General features: G+C 40.6%; 1 protein-coding gene across 2 annotated transcripts in view; it reads left to right on the plus strand.

Annotated features, from left to right (window-relative positions):
- The window catches only part of soat2 (sterol O-acyltransferase 2), a 127,116-nt gene that overhangs the window by 93,298 nt on the left and 18,051 nt on the right, over positions 1 to 15,767 (plus strand). For both annotated transcript variants that reach the window (XM_061937765.1, XM_061937766.2), the window contains exons 13-15: positions 18 to 116; positions 9,467 to 9,602; positions 11,723 to 11,868. In XM_061937765.1, coding sequence (XP_061793749.1) covers positions 18 to 116; positions 9,467 to 9,602; positions 11,723 to 11,868 — 381 coding nt within the window. The remainder of the gene's footprint in view (positions 1 to 17; positions 117 to 9,466; positions 9,603 to 11,722; positions 11,869 to 15,767) is intronic.

The following is a 15,767-nucleotide window of genomic DNA, read 5'->3' on the forward strand; positions in this document are numbered from 1 at the left end:
TGTGGTTTGTCCCTCAGGACTGGTGGAACTCCACGTCTTTTACCAACTACTATCGCACCTGGAATGTTGTGGTGCACGACTGGCTCTATTACTACGGCTACAGGGACTTCCTCTGGGTAACTCCATCATAACTACACCATGTCATGTGATGAGCTGTTATTCTAGGATAACAATAGAACCTGTGAAAATTTAACTACCGACATGCTTATCATGTCGGTAGTTAATTTTTCACAGGTTCTATTTCACAGGTTCAAAAGGGAAAGAGATGATGTAGTATTATCTGCTCACAGATGCTGCCTGGTGGTTGTTTGAGCACACTGCAGCTAGTCCTGGATAGTCCTACTCCTTAATGCTTCAATCACACGCAGGATACTGACAGTATTGAGACTAAAGTACAACTTTACTTACTACATGTCATCTGAATATGACATCTTACTGTCATATTCACTCTATTATAACAATATTTATGTCATGTGATGACATCTTACTGTCATATTCACTCTATTATAACAATATTTATGTCATGTGATGAGATCCTACTGTATTACACAGGTGTCAAACTCAAGGCCTTGGGGGCCAAATCTGGCCCGCCACATTATTTATGTGGCCCGGGAAAGCCTGGAAATAATATGCGTTAATAAAATGCTTAATCTTTTCTTACTAAATATGTTTGTTCTTTCCCTTTTGATATTAAGAATCATGTACTGCATGCAATTGCGTATCTTTTAAAATTGAATATTATCACAATCAAAATATTATATGAGCTGGGCGGCAGCCGAGCGCAGGGCACTTGGCGGTCCGATCCTCGGCTACAGAAGCTAGCTCTTGGGATGTGGAACGTCACCTCGCTGGGGGGGAAGGAGTCTGAGCTAGTGCGCGAGGTGGAGAAGTTCCGGCTAGATATAGTCGGACTCACTTCGACGCACAGCAAGGGCTCTGGAACCAGTTCTCTCGAGAGGGGCTGGACTCTCTTCCACTCTGGCGTTGCCGGCAGTGAGAGGCGACGGGCTGGGGTGGCAATTCTTGTTTCTCCCCGGCTCAGAGCCTGTACGTTGGAGTTCAACCCGGTGGACGAGAGGGTAGCTTCCCTCCGCCTTCGGGTGGGGGAACGGGTCCTGACTGTGGTTTGCGCTTACGCGCCGAACCGCAGCTCAGAGTACCCACCCTTTTTGGATTCACTCGAGGGAGTACTTGAGAGCGCTCCCCCGAGTGATTCCCTCGTTCTACTGGGGGACTTCAATGCTCATGTTGGCAGCGACAGTGAAACCTGGAGAGGCGTGATTGGGAAGAATGGCTGCCCGGATCTGAACCCGAGTGGAGTTTTGTTATTGGACTTCTGTGCCCGTCAGAGATTGTCCATAACGAACACCATGTTCAAACATAAGGGTGTCCATATGTGCACTTGGCACCAGGACACCCTAGGCCGCAGTTCCATGATCGACTTTGTAGTTGTGTCATCGGATTTGCGGCCTCATGTTTTGGACACTCGGGTGAAGAGAGGGGCGGAGCTTTCTACCGATCACCACCTGGTGGTGAGTTGGCTGCGATGGTGGGGGAGGATGCCGGACAGACCTGGCAGGCCCAAACGCATTGTGAGGGTTTGCTGGGAACGTCTGGCAGGGTCTCCTGTCAGAGAGAGTTTCAATTCCCACCTCCGGAAGAACTTTGAACATGTCACGAGGGAGGTGCTGGACATTGAGTCCGAATGGACCATGTTCCGCGCCTCTATTGTCGAGGCGGCTGATTGGAGCTGTGGCCGCAAGGTAGTTGGTGCTTGTCGTGGCGGTAATCCTAGAACCCGTTGGTGGACACCGGCGGTGAGGGATGCCGTCAAGCTGAAGAAGGAGTCCTATCGGGTTCTTTTGGCTCATAGGACTCCTGAGGCAGCGGACAAGTACCGACAAGCCAAGCGGTGTGCGGCTTCAGCGGTCGCAGAGGCAAAAACTCGGACATGGGAGGAGTTCCGTGAGGCCATGGAAAACGACTTCCGGACGGCTTCGAAGCAATTCTGGACCACCATCCGCCGCCTCAGGAAGGGGAAGCAGTGCACTATCAACACCGTGTATGGCCAGGATGGTGTTCTGCTGACCTCGACTGCGGATGTTGTGGATTGGTGGAGGGAATACTTCGAAGACCTCCTCAATTCCACCGACACGTCTTCCTATGAGGAAGCAGTGCCTGGGGAGTCTGTGGTGGGCTCTCCTATTTCTGGGGCTGAGGTTGCTGAGGTAGTTAAAAAGCTCCTCGGTGGCAAGGCCCCGGGGGTAGATGAGATCCGCCCGGAGTTCCTTAAGGCTCTGGATGCTGTGGGGCTGTCTTGGTTGACAAGACTCTGCAGCATCGCGTGGACATCGGGGGCGGTACCACTGGATTGGCAGACCGGGGTGGTGGTTCCTCTCTTTAAGAAGGGGAACCGGAGGGTGTGTTCTAACTATCGTGGGATCACACTCTTCAGCCTTCCCGGTAAGGTCTATTCAGGTGTACTGGAGAGGAGGCTACGCCGGATAGTCGAACCTCGGATTCAGGAGGAACAGTGTGGTTTTCGTCCTGGTCGTGGAACTGTGGACCAGCTCTATACTCTCGGCAGGGTCCTTGAGGGTGCATGGGAGTTTGCCCAACCAGTCTACATGTGTTTTGTGGACTTGGAGAAGGCATTCGACCGTGTCCCTCGGGAAGTCCTGTGGGGAGTGCTCAGAGAGTACGGGGTATCAGACTGTCTGATTGTGGCAGTCCGCTCCCTGTATGATCAGTGCCAGAGCTTGGTCCGCATGGCCGGTAGTAAGTCGAACACGTTTCCAGTGAGGGTTGGACTCCGCCAAGGCTGCCCTTTGTCACCGATTCTGTTCATAACTTTTATGGACAGAATTTCTAGGCGCAGTCAAGGCGTTGAGGGGATCTGGTTTGGTGGCTGCAGGATTAGGTCTCTGCTTTTTGCAGATGATGTGGTCCTGATGGCTTCATCTGGCCAGGATCTTCAGCTCTCACTGGATCGGTTCGCAGCTGAGTGTGAAGCGACTGGGATGAGAATCAGCACCTCCAAGTCCGAGTCCATGGTTCTCGCCCGGAAAAGGGTGGAGTGCCATCTCCGGGTTGGGGAGGAGATCTTGCCCCAAGTGGAGGAGTTCAAGTACCTCGGAGTCTTGTTCACGAGTGAGGGAAGAGTGGATCGTGAGATCGACAGGCGGATCGGTGCGGCGTCTTCAGTAATGCGGACGCTGTATCGATCCGTTGTGGTGAAGAAGGAGCTGAGCCGGAAGGCAAAGCTCTCAATTTACCGGTCGATCTATGTTCCCATCCTCACCTATGGTCATGAGCTTTGGGTTATGACCGAAAGGACAAGATCACGTGTACAAGCGGCCGAAATGAGTTTCCTCCGCCGGGTGGCGGGGCTCTCCCTTAGAGATAGGGTGAGAAGCTCTGCCATCCGGGGGGAGCTCAAAGTAAAGCCGCTGCTCCTCCACATCGAGAGGAGCCAGATGAGGCGGTTCGGGCATCTGGTCAGGATGCCACCCGAACGCCTCCCTAGGGAGGTGTTTAGGGCACGTCCGACCGGTAGGAGGCCACGGGGAAGACCCAGGACACGTTGGGAAGACTATGTCTCCCGGCTGGCCTGGGAACGCCTCGGGGTCCCACGGGAAGAGCTGGACGAAGTGGCTGGGGAGAGGGAAGTCTGGGCTTCCCTGCTTAGGCTGCTGCCCCCGCGACCCGACCTCGGATAAGCGGAAGAAGATGGATGGATGGATGGAAAATATTATATTATCATGTATTCCAAAAATATTTTTTGTTAAAATAAAGATAAATACTGAACTGCTTGACGTATGATTTGAAAACAAATTATCATTTAAGTTTAGACTGTAAAATTGAAAATAGATTTTACGGTTAAATTCTTGAGGTTTTTACCGTAAAATCAACTTTGGTACTTTTTTATTTTTTATTTTTTTAATATATACAGTAAGACACTATTAAAAAAAAAAAAAACAACAACAAGATTTTACGGTAAAAAAATAAATAAAAAATTGACAGCTCTGTCAAAACAGTGCTATTGTTTCTCCATTCCATTCCATTTATTCTATTTTTTTATATGCAGTAAAAAAAATAATACTGCTTTTACTATAAAATTCTGGTGATTGAGCTGCCAGTTTTTGAAGTAAAATAAAAATATTTTTTTTGCAGCTTATGTAAAAAGATATATTAATGTATAATATATATATATATATATATATATATATATATATATATATATACATGTATATTCATATATTACTCATTGTTAAAAGTGGCCCTCTGAGGGCAATCATAACTGCAAAGTGGCCCACAATTAAAACCAGATTGACACCCCTGCTCTATTATAACAATATTTATGTCATGTGATGACATCTTACTGTCATATTCACTCTATTATAACAATATTTATGTCATGTGATGACATCTTCTTGTCATATTCACTCTATTACACAGGTGTCAAACTCAAGGCCCCGGGGGCCAAATCCGGCCCGCCACATTATTTATGTGGCCCGGGAAAGCCTGGAAATAATATAAGTTAATAAAATGCTTAATCTTTTCTTACTAAATATATTTGTTCTTTCCCTTTTGACATTAAAAATCATGTACTGCATGCAATTGCATATCTTTCAAAAGTGAATATTATCACAATCAAAATATCATACTATCATGTATTCCAAAAATATTTTTTGTTAAAATAAAGATAAATACTGAACTGCTTGACGTATGATTTCAAAACAAATTATCAATCAAATTGTAGCCTGTAAAATTGACAATAGATTTTGAGGTTAAATTCCCGAGTTTTTTACCGTAAAATCAACATTGGTACTTTTTTTATTTTTTTATATACATATATATATATATATATATATATATATATACACAGTAAGAAACAAAAACAATAAAAAAAACATTTTAAAAAACATTAAAACAACAAGATTTTACGGTAAAAAAAATAAAAAATTGACAGCTCTGTCAAAACAGTGCTATTGTTTCTCCATTCCATTCAATTTATTCTATTTGTTTATATGCTGTAAAAAAAAAACACTGCTTTTACTGTAAAATTCTGGTGATTGAGTTGCCAGTTTTTAAAGTAAAATAAAAATATTTTTTTTGCAGCTTATGTAAAAAAATATATTAATGTATTATATATACATACATGTATATTCATATATAACTCATTGTTAAAAGTGGCCCTCTGAGGGCAATCATAACTGCAAAGTGGCCCACAATGAAAACCAAATTGACACCCCTGCTCTATTATAACAATATTTATGTCATGTGATGACATCTTACTGTCATATTCACTCTATTATAACAATATTTATGTCATGTGATGACATCTTACTGTATTACACAGGTTTCAAACTCTAGGCCTCGGGGGCCAAATCTGGCCCCCCACTTTATTAATGTGGCCCGGGAAAGCCTGGAAATAATATGCGTTAATAAAATGCTTAATCTTTTCTTACTAAATATGTTTGTTCTTTCCCTTTTGACATTAAAAATCATGTACTGCATGCAATTGTATATCTTTTAAAATTGAATATTATCACAATCAAAATATTATATTATCATGTATTCCAAAAATATTTGTTGTTAAAATAAAGATAAATACTGTACTTAAATATTTGCTTGACGTATGATTTCAAAACAAATTATCCATCAAGTTGTAGACTGTAAAATTGACAACAGATGTTATGGTTAAATTCCTGAGTTTTTTACTGTAAAATCAATTTTGGTACTTTTGTTTTTTTTCTTGTTTTTTTATACAGTAAGACACTAAAACATTAAAAAAAACAAAAAAAACAACAACATTAAAACAACAAGATTTTACAGTAAAAAAAAATAAAAATTGGCAGCTCTGTCAAAACAGTGCTATTGTTTCTCCATTCCATTCCATTTATTCTATTTGTTTGTATGCTGTAAAAAACAACAACACTGCTTTTTACTGTCAAATTCTGGTGATTGAGCTGCCAGTTTTTAAAGTAAAATTAAATTATTTTTTTTGCAGCTTATGTAAAAAAATATATTAATGTATTGTATACATGTATACTCATATATTACTCATTGTTAAAAGTGGCCCTCTGAGGGCAATCATTACTGTAAAGTGGCCCTCAATGAAAACCAGATTGACACCCCTGCTCTATTATAACAATATTTATGTCATGTGATGACATCTTCCTGTCATATTCACTCTATTACACCAAACTCAAGGCCCCGGGGGCCAAATCTGGCCCGCCACTTTATTTATGTGGCCCGGGAAAGCCTGGAAATAATATAAGTTAATAAAATGCTTAATCTTTTCTTACTAAATATATTTGTTCTTTCCCTTTTGACATTAAAAATCATGTACTGCATGCAATTGCATATCTTTTAAAATTGAATATTATCACAATCAAAATATCATACTATCATGTATTCCAAAAATATTCTTTGTTAAAATAAAGATAAATACTGAACTGCTTGACGTAGGATTTCAAAACAAATTATCAATCAAATTGTAGCCTGTAAAATTGACAATATATTTTGAGGTTAAATTCCCGAGTTTTCTACCGTAAAATCAACTTTGGTACTTTTTTTTTCTTTATATATATATATACAGTAAGAAACTAAAACAATAAAAAACATTTTAAGAAAACATTTAAACAAGATTTTACGGTAAAAAAAAATAAAAAAAATTGACAGCTCTGTCAAAACAGTGCTATTGTTTCTCCATTCCATTCCATTTATTCTATTTGTTTATATGCTGTAAAAAAAAAAAAAACACTGCTTTTACTGTAAAATTCTGGTGATTGAGCTGCCAGTTTTTAAAGTAAAATAAAAATATTTTTTTTGCAGCTTATGTAAAAAAATATATTAATGTATTATATATACATACATGTATATTCATATATTACTCATTGTTAAAAGTGGCCCACAATGAAAACCAGATTGACACCCCTGCTCTATTATAACAATATTTATGTCATGTGATGACATCTTACTGTCATATTCACTCTATTATAACCAGTGTTGGGACTAACGCGTTACAAAGTAACGCGTTACTGTAACGCCGTTAGTTTCGGCGGTAACTAGTAATCTAACGCGTTATTTTTTTATATTTAGTAACTCAGTTACTGTTACTACATGATGCGTTACTGCGTTATTTTACGTTACTTTTTATGTAGTATAAAGTGTGTTTTATCGGAGCGCTGCTCTGTCATCGTTCTGATTCTTCTTGTGTCACAAGCCGGAGAAGAGAGAGAGACATGCGCTCTGTGTGGGTGTGTCTGATCATGGCGGAGCCAGAAGTCGAGTTTGCTAACATGGAGATATTTTCACTACTTTTCTTTTGTCGAGCACAAAGAAAATAACATTTTAGTTAAATGTAAATTGTGCTTTGGATCAAAGATGCCATCTACTGCCCAAAACAGCTATTCAAATCTGCTGAAACAAGCTACATAGCAACATGCTTCGACGAAGCTAGTAAAGAGAGACAGAGACTCTGATGCCATTTCACCTCCACCACCACCACCATTCACCGCTGAAGGTACACACTCTGTCAATCAATGTTCCCTCTAATTGTTCATGTGTGAGCAAATGCAAAAAGTCCCTGAGCATTGAGTGGAGTCCATGTGAGCAACATCAGACGTGCACACTGTGGCTACACCAGCAGCACACCTGTCCCAAACCTCACTAAATAACAACTTACATCTCCATCCATCCATCCATTTTCTACCGCTTGTCCCTTTCGGGGTCGCTGGAGCCTATCTCAGCTGCATTCGGGCGGAAGGCAGTGTACACCCTGGACAAGTCCCCACCTCATAACAGGGCCAACACAGATAGACAGACAACATTCTCTTATTATTATAATCAAATGACAGCAGTCATTTCCATTTCTAATATAAGTGTTTAGGCCCACTTATAATGACAATAACAAAAAATATTGTTTTTCATGAACTGTGTACTTGTATTGTTTGTCTGGGTGGAGGTCCTGCTTTGGAAATAATTTGTACCCCTTTCAGACATTGCATTTAGTTCCCATTAAAACATTCACATGTTGCACAATGAGATGTAAGCAGGGGATCATGTGTACATTCCTGCAACTTCCTGTTTGTAAAAAATATATTTTTATTAGTATTTATTTAATATACTAACAGCATTTAATGATTAATATTTATAAATTAAGATTCCTAATAAATGACACTAGAATAAGCACACATTTGATTGGTAAATCATAGTGTAACGACCTGGAATGACACTTTATGTGTGGTGTTGGAGTTGTCCGACTTTTTGTGTGGCTGTAAACGCATCACTGGCTAAGTGCCATATGTGCAAGTGTTGGCGCACGTGAGAGAGCGAGCGGCTGCTGTTGATATAACAAAGTTGCTTTTGGTCTGGTTTGTACTGCAGAAAATGACCAGTTTTGCTAGATATCTTTTTTTTTACTAATGTTTTGGTGATGTGTTTATGGCCGACAGTAAAGAGTTTTGCTCAGTAAAGTGATGGATGGAATTCATGTCCTCAAAGCGTCTCGACAGACGTTACAATATTTGAACAATGATGACGAAAACGGTTTTCTCTGTCGTGTCCATGTCGTGTTGAAAATTGTTATGCGCTTATTTTTTTATTTGATTTTGTGCATGGCATAGATTTGCCGTGCACAGAGGACGCTTGAGCAGTGCACAATTGCACATGCGCACTCCTGAGAGGGAACGTTGCTGTCAATTCTCTTATATACTCTTTCATTCTAGACTTCTAGAGTGTTTGATTATCACATCACTCTAAATGTATAGACTATAAAGTTCACAAACATAAAGAGGGATCCTAGTGGGCCAGGCCAATCTTTCCTTATCTCTAAACTAAAACTGGGGAAATGTGTAGAGTGTTCTGGGCTTCAGACATGATTTTGTATCAGAATTACTTGAGGAAGAAAATGCCTGACTTTGTGTATGTAGTGTGTGCCTTTCTTGCTTTACAGCTATGCTGTTATTATGCTGTTTGTTACTTATGTATGTTATGTTGCAGCTATTTAAAATAGTTTTGTCAATTTGTTCTGGCCAGAAACAAATTGGCCTTTGTAACATATCTTTGTCTTTGTGTGTTGTATGTAGACCACGTGGCTTAGCAGAGTTGAGTGATGCAAATGCATGTCAAGTTGATCAACAGATTGTATTATTCTCCAGTGCAATAACAGTACTGAAATGAAGGCTAAAAGGGCATTAATTGGAGCTTTAAAAAAAAAAGAAAAAAGAAGTAACTAAATAGTTACTTTTCACAGTAACGCATTACTTTTTGGTGTAAGTAACTGAGTTAGTAACTGAGTTACTTTTGAAATTAAGTAACTAGTAACTGTAACTAGTTACTGCTTTTCAGTAACCAACCCAACACTGATTATAACAATATTTATGTCATGTGATGAGATCTTACTCTCATGTTTATCCTAGAAGCAAACGTCCTAACGTTCCTTCCCTGATCCCTGCAGCTGTCAAAAAGAAAATTCCGCACAGCCGCCATGTTGTCCGTCTTTGTGGTGTCTGCCAGTGTGCACGAGTACGCATTGGCTATGGGCTTTGGCTTCTTCTACCCTGTCATGTTCTTCCTCTTTGCCATCTTTGGAGGTGAAGTATGACCTTATTTTTTTACAGTATTACACTCCACTAAATAATTGTAGAGAACACAAAAAAATACACAGGTAAATACATTTAAAATGACAGCTTATTATGCTACATTAGAATCTTTATTTAGCCAGATAAGAAACCCATTGAGATCAAGATCTCTTTCACAAGGGTGACCTGGCCAAGAGGTCAACAGCACATGTCACAGAGCAGTTTCAAAAAAGTAATACGTTAAGACATATATTTTAAAATACATAAAAGAGAACTGTAAAACAATAAAGATTTACACTTTTTAAAAACACAGGCACTGTGCAAAAGTCTCTTGCTGTCTGTCCCTCAGGACAGAACGGAAGTCTCCAAATGGAAGTAGTTCAGTGAGTTTCAGTTTCGTCTGCAATGCATTCCATGCCATAGCAGCAATGCCAAAAGCTCTTTTGCCAAATTCAGTCCGTACATGGGGAACAGTTAAAACATACACATTGTTAGAACGTAATGCATAAGAGCTGGTTTTTCTTTGTAACAGAGTACACAAGTATAGAGGTATTAAACCTAAAAGAGCCTTATAAATGATAGTCAGCCAATGTGTGTATCTGCGTGCACTCAATGAAGATAAGTCTGACTTCATAAACAGTTGACAGTGGTGGGTGAGACTACGACAGCCAGTAACAAATCTTAGTGCTGAGTGAAAAACAGTGTCCAAAGACTGGAGGCATTTAGATGAAGCACTAAAATAAAGCACGTTTCCATTATCAATTACAGGCAAGATAGTCGCTGTCACCAATTTCTTTCTGACTTTAAGAGAGAAGCAGTTTTTATTTACCCTAAGCTTAGAGACCAAGTTGGTAATATGGGCTTTAAATGAAAGCCCCTGATCAAGAGTAAAACCCAAGTACTTGTAATTTAAGACCTGCTCTATAGGGTTTCCATTTGATGTTACAATATTTGGAATATTTTCCAGTAGCACCCTTGAATGAGAGAAAACCATTGCCTTGCTTTTATCTGTATTCAAAACCAATTTAAGATCAGATAAGCGAGCCTGGATGACATGAAAAGCAGCTTGTAAAAAACTCAAAAGCCTGAGTGATGGAGGTTGAACAGCAATAAATAATGGTGCCATCTGCATAAAAATGGTACATTGCATTTGACAAATTATTGCAAAGATTATTTAAGTAGATAGAAAATAAAATGGGCCCCAGCACTGAGCCTTGTGGAACTCCTTTGGTCTTAATGAATAAAATAGTTTCATCAGAACATGATATATATATATATATATATATATATATATATATATATATATATATATATATATATATATATATATATATATATATATTTATATGATCATATATATACTTATATATATATGTATAATACGTGCATATATGTATATATACACAGTACATATACAGTAGCAGATTATTTATAAATGAATATATGTATATATATATATATATATATATATATATATATATATATATACATACACACATATACACACACGTCTGTGTGTTTATATATGTGTATATATATATATATATATATATATATATATATATATATACACAAACACACACACATATACACACACATCTGTGTGTTTATATATGTGTATATGTGTATGTATATATATATATATATGCACAGTATATATATATATATATATATATATATATATATACATACATACACACAGTATATTCAATATATAATTATACATACAGTATATAGTATATGTACATAGTATAGTATGTAATATATATAAACACAGTACATATATAATAGTATGTATTTATACTATATATACAGTATATAAATACTGAATGTATATATATACAGTATATATATGCTATATATATATATATATATATATATATATATATATATATATTTATTATGAACTGGTACAAAGGCCACAAGAAAATGAGACACAGGCACAGACAATATTGTATTCAAACAAACTCATAAACACATTACATTAAGAGGGCTTTACATATATTATATGTATATTAAAATGATAAGTTATGTTTTTTGAAACAGCCCTTTCAATGAATATATATGTATATATATATAGTGTTTGCCACAGAAATAAGATCTATTAAATGTGTTGTATTTTCTCCATGTAGTGGTGTTCAACTTTACCATGAACGACAAGCGACAGAACCCCGTGTTCAACATCATCATGTGGGCGTGTCTCTTCCTGGGTCAAGGTGTGCAGGTGTGCCTCTACTGTCAGGAGTGGTATGCCCAGATACGATGTCCTCGCACCGGGGTATGTATTTACTGTACGTACAGTATGCATGCCACACATAGGTGGATTAATGAACGGGCCTACCGGGCCCAGGCCCAGGGGGCCAGAGGCCCCAAGGGGCCAGGCCAACTTGGCCCCGCGGCCGCGACGCATGCAAAACTACTTTTGCAAAAATAATAATCTTAGGCCCCAAGGGGCCAGGCCAACTTGGCCCCGCGGCCATGATCCATAGAGGGTCAGAGGCCCCTTGGGGCCAGGTCAACTTGGCCCCGCGGCCGCGACCCACAGAGGGCCAGAGGCCCCAAGGGGCCAGGCCAACATGGCCCCGCGGCCATGATCCATAGACGGTCAGAGGCCCCAAGGGGCCAGGTCAACTTGGCCCCGCGGCCACGACCCACAGAGGGTCATAGGCCCCAAAGGGCCAGGCCAACTTGGCCCCGCGGCTGCGACCCACAGAAGGCCAGAGGCCCCAAGGGGCCAGGTCAACTTGGCCCCGCGGCCACGATCCATAGAGGGTAAGAGGCCCCAACGGGCCAGGTCAACTTGGCCCCGCGGCCGCGACCCACAGAGGGCCTGTGGCCCCAAGGGGTCAGGCCAACTTGGCCCCGCGGCCACGATCCATAGAGGGCCAGAGGCCCCGAGGGGTCATGCCAACTTGTCCCCGATCCATAGAGGGTCAGAGGCCCCAAGGGGCCAGGCCAACTTGGCCCCGCGGCCACGATCCACAGAGGGCCAGAGGCTCTCAATCATTATTATCAAAGTTAATTCTCAAATTGGATCACACAACCTCACTCACATATTCTTTATCAATTATTAAAGGTTGTTTCTGAATTTTGATCACAGAACTTAATGCAAATATTCTTGATTGATTGGCAAAGCTCATTCTCAAATTTTGATTACACAACCTTACTCTGACAAATTATCATTATCAAAAAGCTCTATCTCGAATTTGGATCACAGAATCTCACTCAAGTATTCTTAGCTGTGCCCCTCCCCCATCGAGTCTTTCTTTCTGTTCTTTTAGAATCTCCTCATTTGGTACTTTGAACTCGTGAGTGACTGCTCAAAATTTGGTTTCCTTTCCCTCAGTTCAGACTCAGAGATAATTTGAAATCATTCCACAAGAAGTTTAACACGCACACACACACGACACACACACACTTGAGTTGAGCATTACTTGGAAATTCTTATATTTTCCATTTTGCTGTTATTATCAGCATCTTCCCATTTTGTCCTTTTCTTTCAAAAAAGTTTACAGTCTGACATTTGTCACTGCTGTCAGTTAATAACTTTTTGGTCTCTGACCCATTTTGTCATTTTCTCGATTCGATCGTCACTGACCACTCTCTCCTGTCTGGCAGACATCGTTGCTGCCATCATAGCCAGCAAGCTGCCTGCAGATAGCAACATGTTGGTGTCCTTTGTGAAAATATTTAGAAAGTAGACAAAAGTACACAAAGTTGTACAACTATTATCTGTATGATCTTTTTGTTTGTTTGTTTGTTTGTTTCTCTGTTACTGTGTGTGGCCAATTAAGCGACTTTTGGCCATACCTGGCTGGTGACATTTAGCGACTTTCTGGTTGTTGTTAAAATTAATAATAGCAACAGTTCTCTTCATCTTAATGCTATTTATTGTGTCTGTCTCTCCACATTTTGCCATTAGGTACTTTGGGCTCTTGTTGGTCAGTCACTCTAAGGTACATTGTTGCTGCCATCATAGCTAGCAAGCTGCCTGCAGATAGCGACATTTTGGTGTCCTTTGAGAAATATTAAGAAAGAAGACAAAAGTACAAGACATTGTACGATTACTATCTTTTTAAAAATTATTTGTTTCACTGTCAGTGTGATTGAGCGACTTTACCGCTAGATTTCGCGTCTTTTGGCCATACCTGGCTAGCGACTGAAAACATCATTTAGCGACTTTTTGGTTGTGAAGATAAGTGGTAAAAGCAGATCTGCCTGTTGGTCTTCCCACATTTTGCCATTTGGTACTTTGCACTCTTGTTGGTCACTCCAAGGCATTTGTCCCTGCCTTCAGCTAGTCACTTGGCTCTTTTGGAATTTATTTCACTGTAATTGGCTCTCTCTTTCTCCTCAGTACAAATCAGTCTGTTCCCTTGCCATTCATCACTGACCACTCCGCTCTCCTGTCTGTCAGACATTGTTGCTGCATGCAGATAGCTTGGGGTCCTTAGTGAAAATATCAGAAGAGAAAAGTACACAATTATCTTAATCATCTTTTTTTATTCACTGTCAGTCCTTCAGTGAGTCCCAGTGTGTTGGCGATAAAGCAACGTTGGCATTCGATTTAGAGACTTTTGGCCATACATGACTGGCGACTCAAAACGTCATCTAGTGACTTTCGCTGTCTGAGTTTAGCATTGATTGGAAATCTGTTATCAGTTCTTATAGAAATCAGCTGATTTCTGCTTTTGACTGTTAATGCTAGATTGCTAGTTTTGAAAATTGCATCACTCACACACACACACACACACACACACACACACACACACACACACACACACACACACACACACACACACACACACACACACACACACACACACACACACACACATAGTTGGTTAAGCTGTTGTGATAGGCAAAGAGCCAATGTGCACAGAAAGAAGGGAAATATGGATCATAAACGTCTAAGTGGAGGAGCTAGAAATAAAATTCAGCAAGAAAAGAAAAAAAAGGAATCAGTTTTACTTGAGAGTGTTCCAAATATCTCCAGCTTCTTCAGTACAAAGACATCTGCTGAAAGCAATTCTATAAATGCTACTGCAAATTCAGCTAAGGTTAGCAATGCACCTGAGCTAGCATGTAGCTCCCAAGATCCTGAGACCACTACAAGTGTACGCACTGAACCAAATGCTTCGGATGCTAATGATTCAACCAACTCAACAGTAGCCAGTTGCTCGGATGAATGTGAGGTCACTGCACCTCTGGACAGCATAGAAAATGAGTTGAATCTTTCTTCAACACCATCTACAGTGACAACTCTACCTAGTGATCCCGCTAAATGAGCTGATACCCTCACTGAGTCAATGAAGGAAGTTCTTATTCATCCATCCATCCATCCATTTTCTACCGCTTATTCCCTTTGGGGTCGCGGGGGGCGCTGGAGCCTATCTCAGCTACAATCGGGCGGAAGGCGGGGTACACCCTGGACAAGTCGCCACCTCATCGCAGGGCCAACACAGATAGACAGACAACATTCACACTCACATCCACACACTAAGGCCAATTTAGTGTTGCCAATCAACTTATCCCCAGGTGCATGTCTTTGGAGGTGGGAGGAAGCCGGAGAACCCGGAGGGAACCCACGCAGTCACGGGGAGAACATGCAAACTCCACACAGAAAGATCCAGAGCCCGGGATTGAACCCAAGACTACTCAAGACCTTCGTATTGTGAGGCAGATGCACTAACCCCTCTGCCACCGTGAAGTTCTTATTCAAAGAGGTGCAAAATCATTTCACAACCGTCACAGCCATTATCCAGCTTCTGTGAGGAACAGTGGGCTAGGAGGCAAAACCCGATGCCTAAACAATGAACATTTTACTTCACACCTGCCCAATGGACAACGAGTACAAAGAGAGTGGATGATGTACTCTCCCTCTACTGGTAATGTTTACTGCTTTGCATGCAAACTGTTTTCCCCAAAAACGCATTCTTTTGTGACAGGCTATTGTGATTGGAAACACTCAGAAAGATTTGGTGAACATGAGCGAAGTGCTGAGCACATAACCTGCATGCAAGCAGTCTTGAACCGCGCCACAGGTGCCACCTGTTCAAACAGTTTCAGGCAGAGAGCAGCTATTGGAGGCAGGTGTTACAAAGAGTTGTTGCACTCATTAAATTCCTTGCAGAAAGGGGCTTTGCATTTAGGGGTAAAAATGAATCGTTAGGGTCT

This window comes from Nerophis lumbriciformis, linkage group LG03 (genome assembly GCF_033978685.3).
Source record: "Nerophis lumbriciformis linkage group LG03, RoL_Nlum_v2.1, whole genome shotgun sequence".
NCBI lineage: Eukaryota > Metazoa > Chordata > Actinopteri > Syngnathiformes > Syngnathidae > Nerophis > Nerophis lumbriciformis.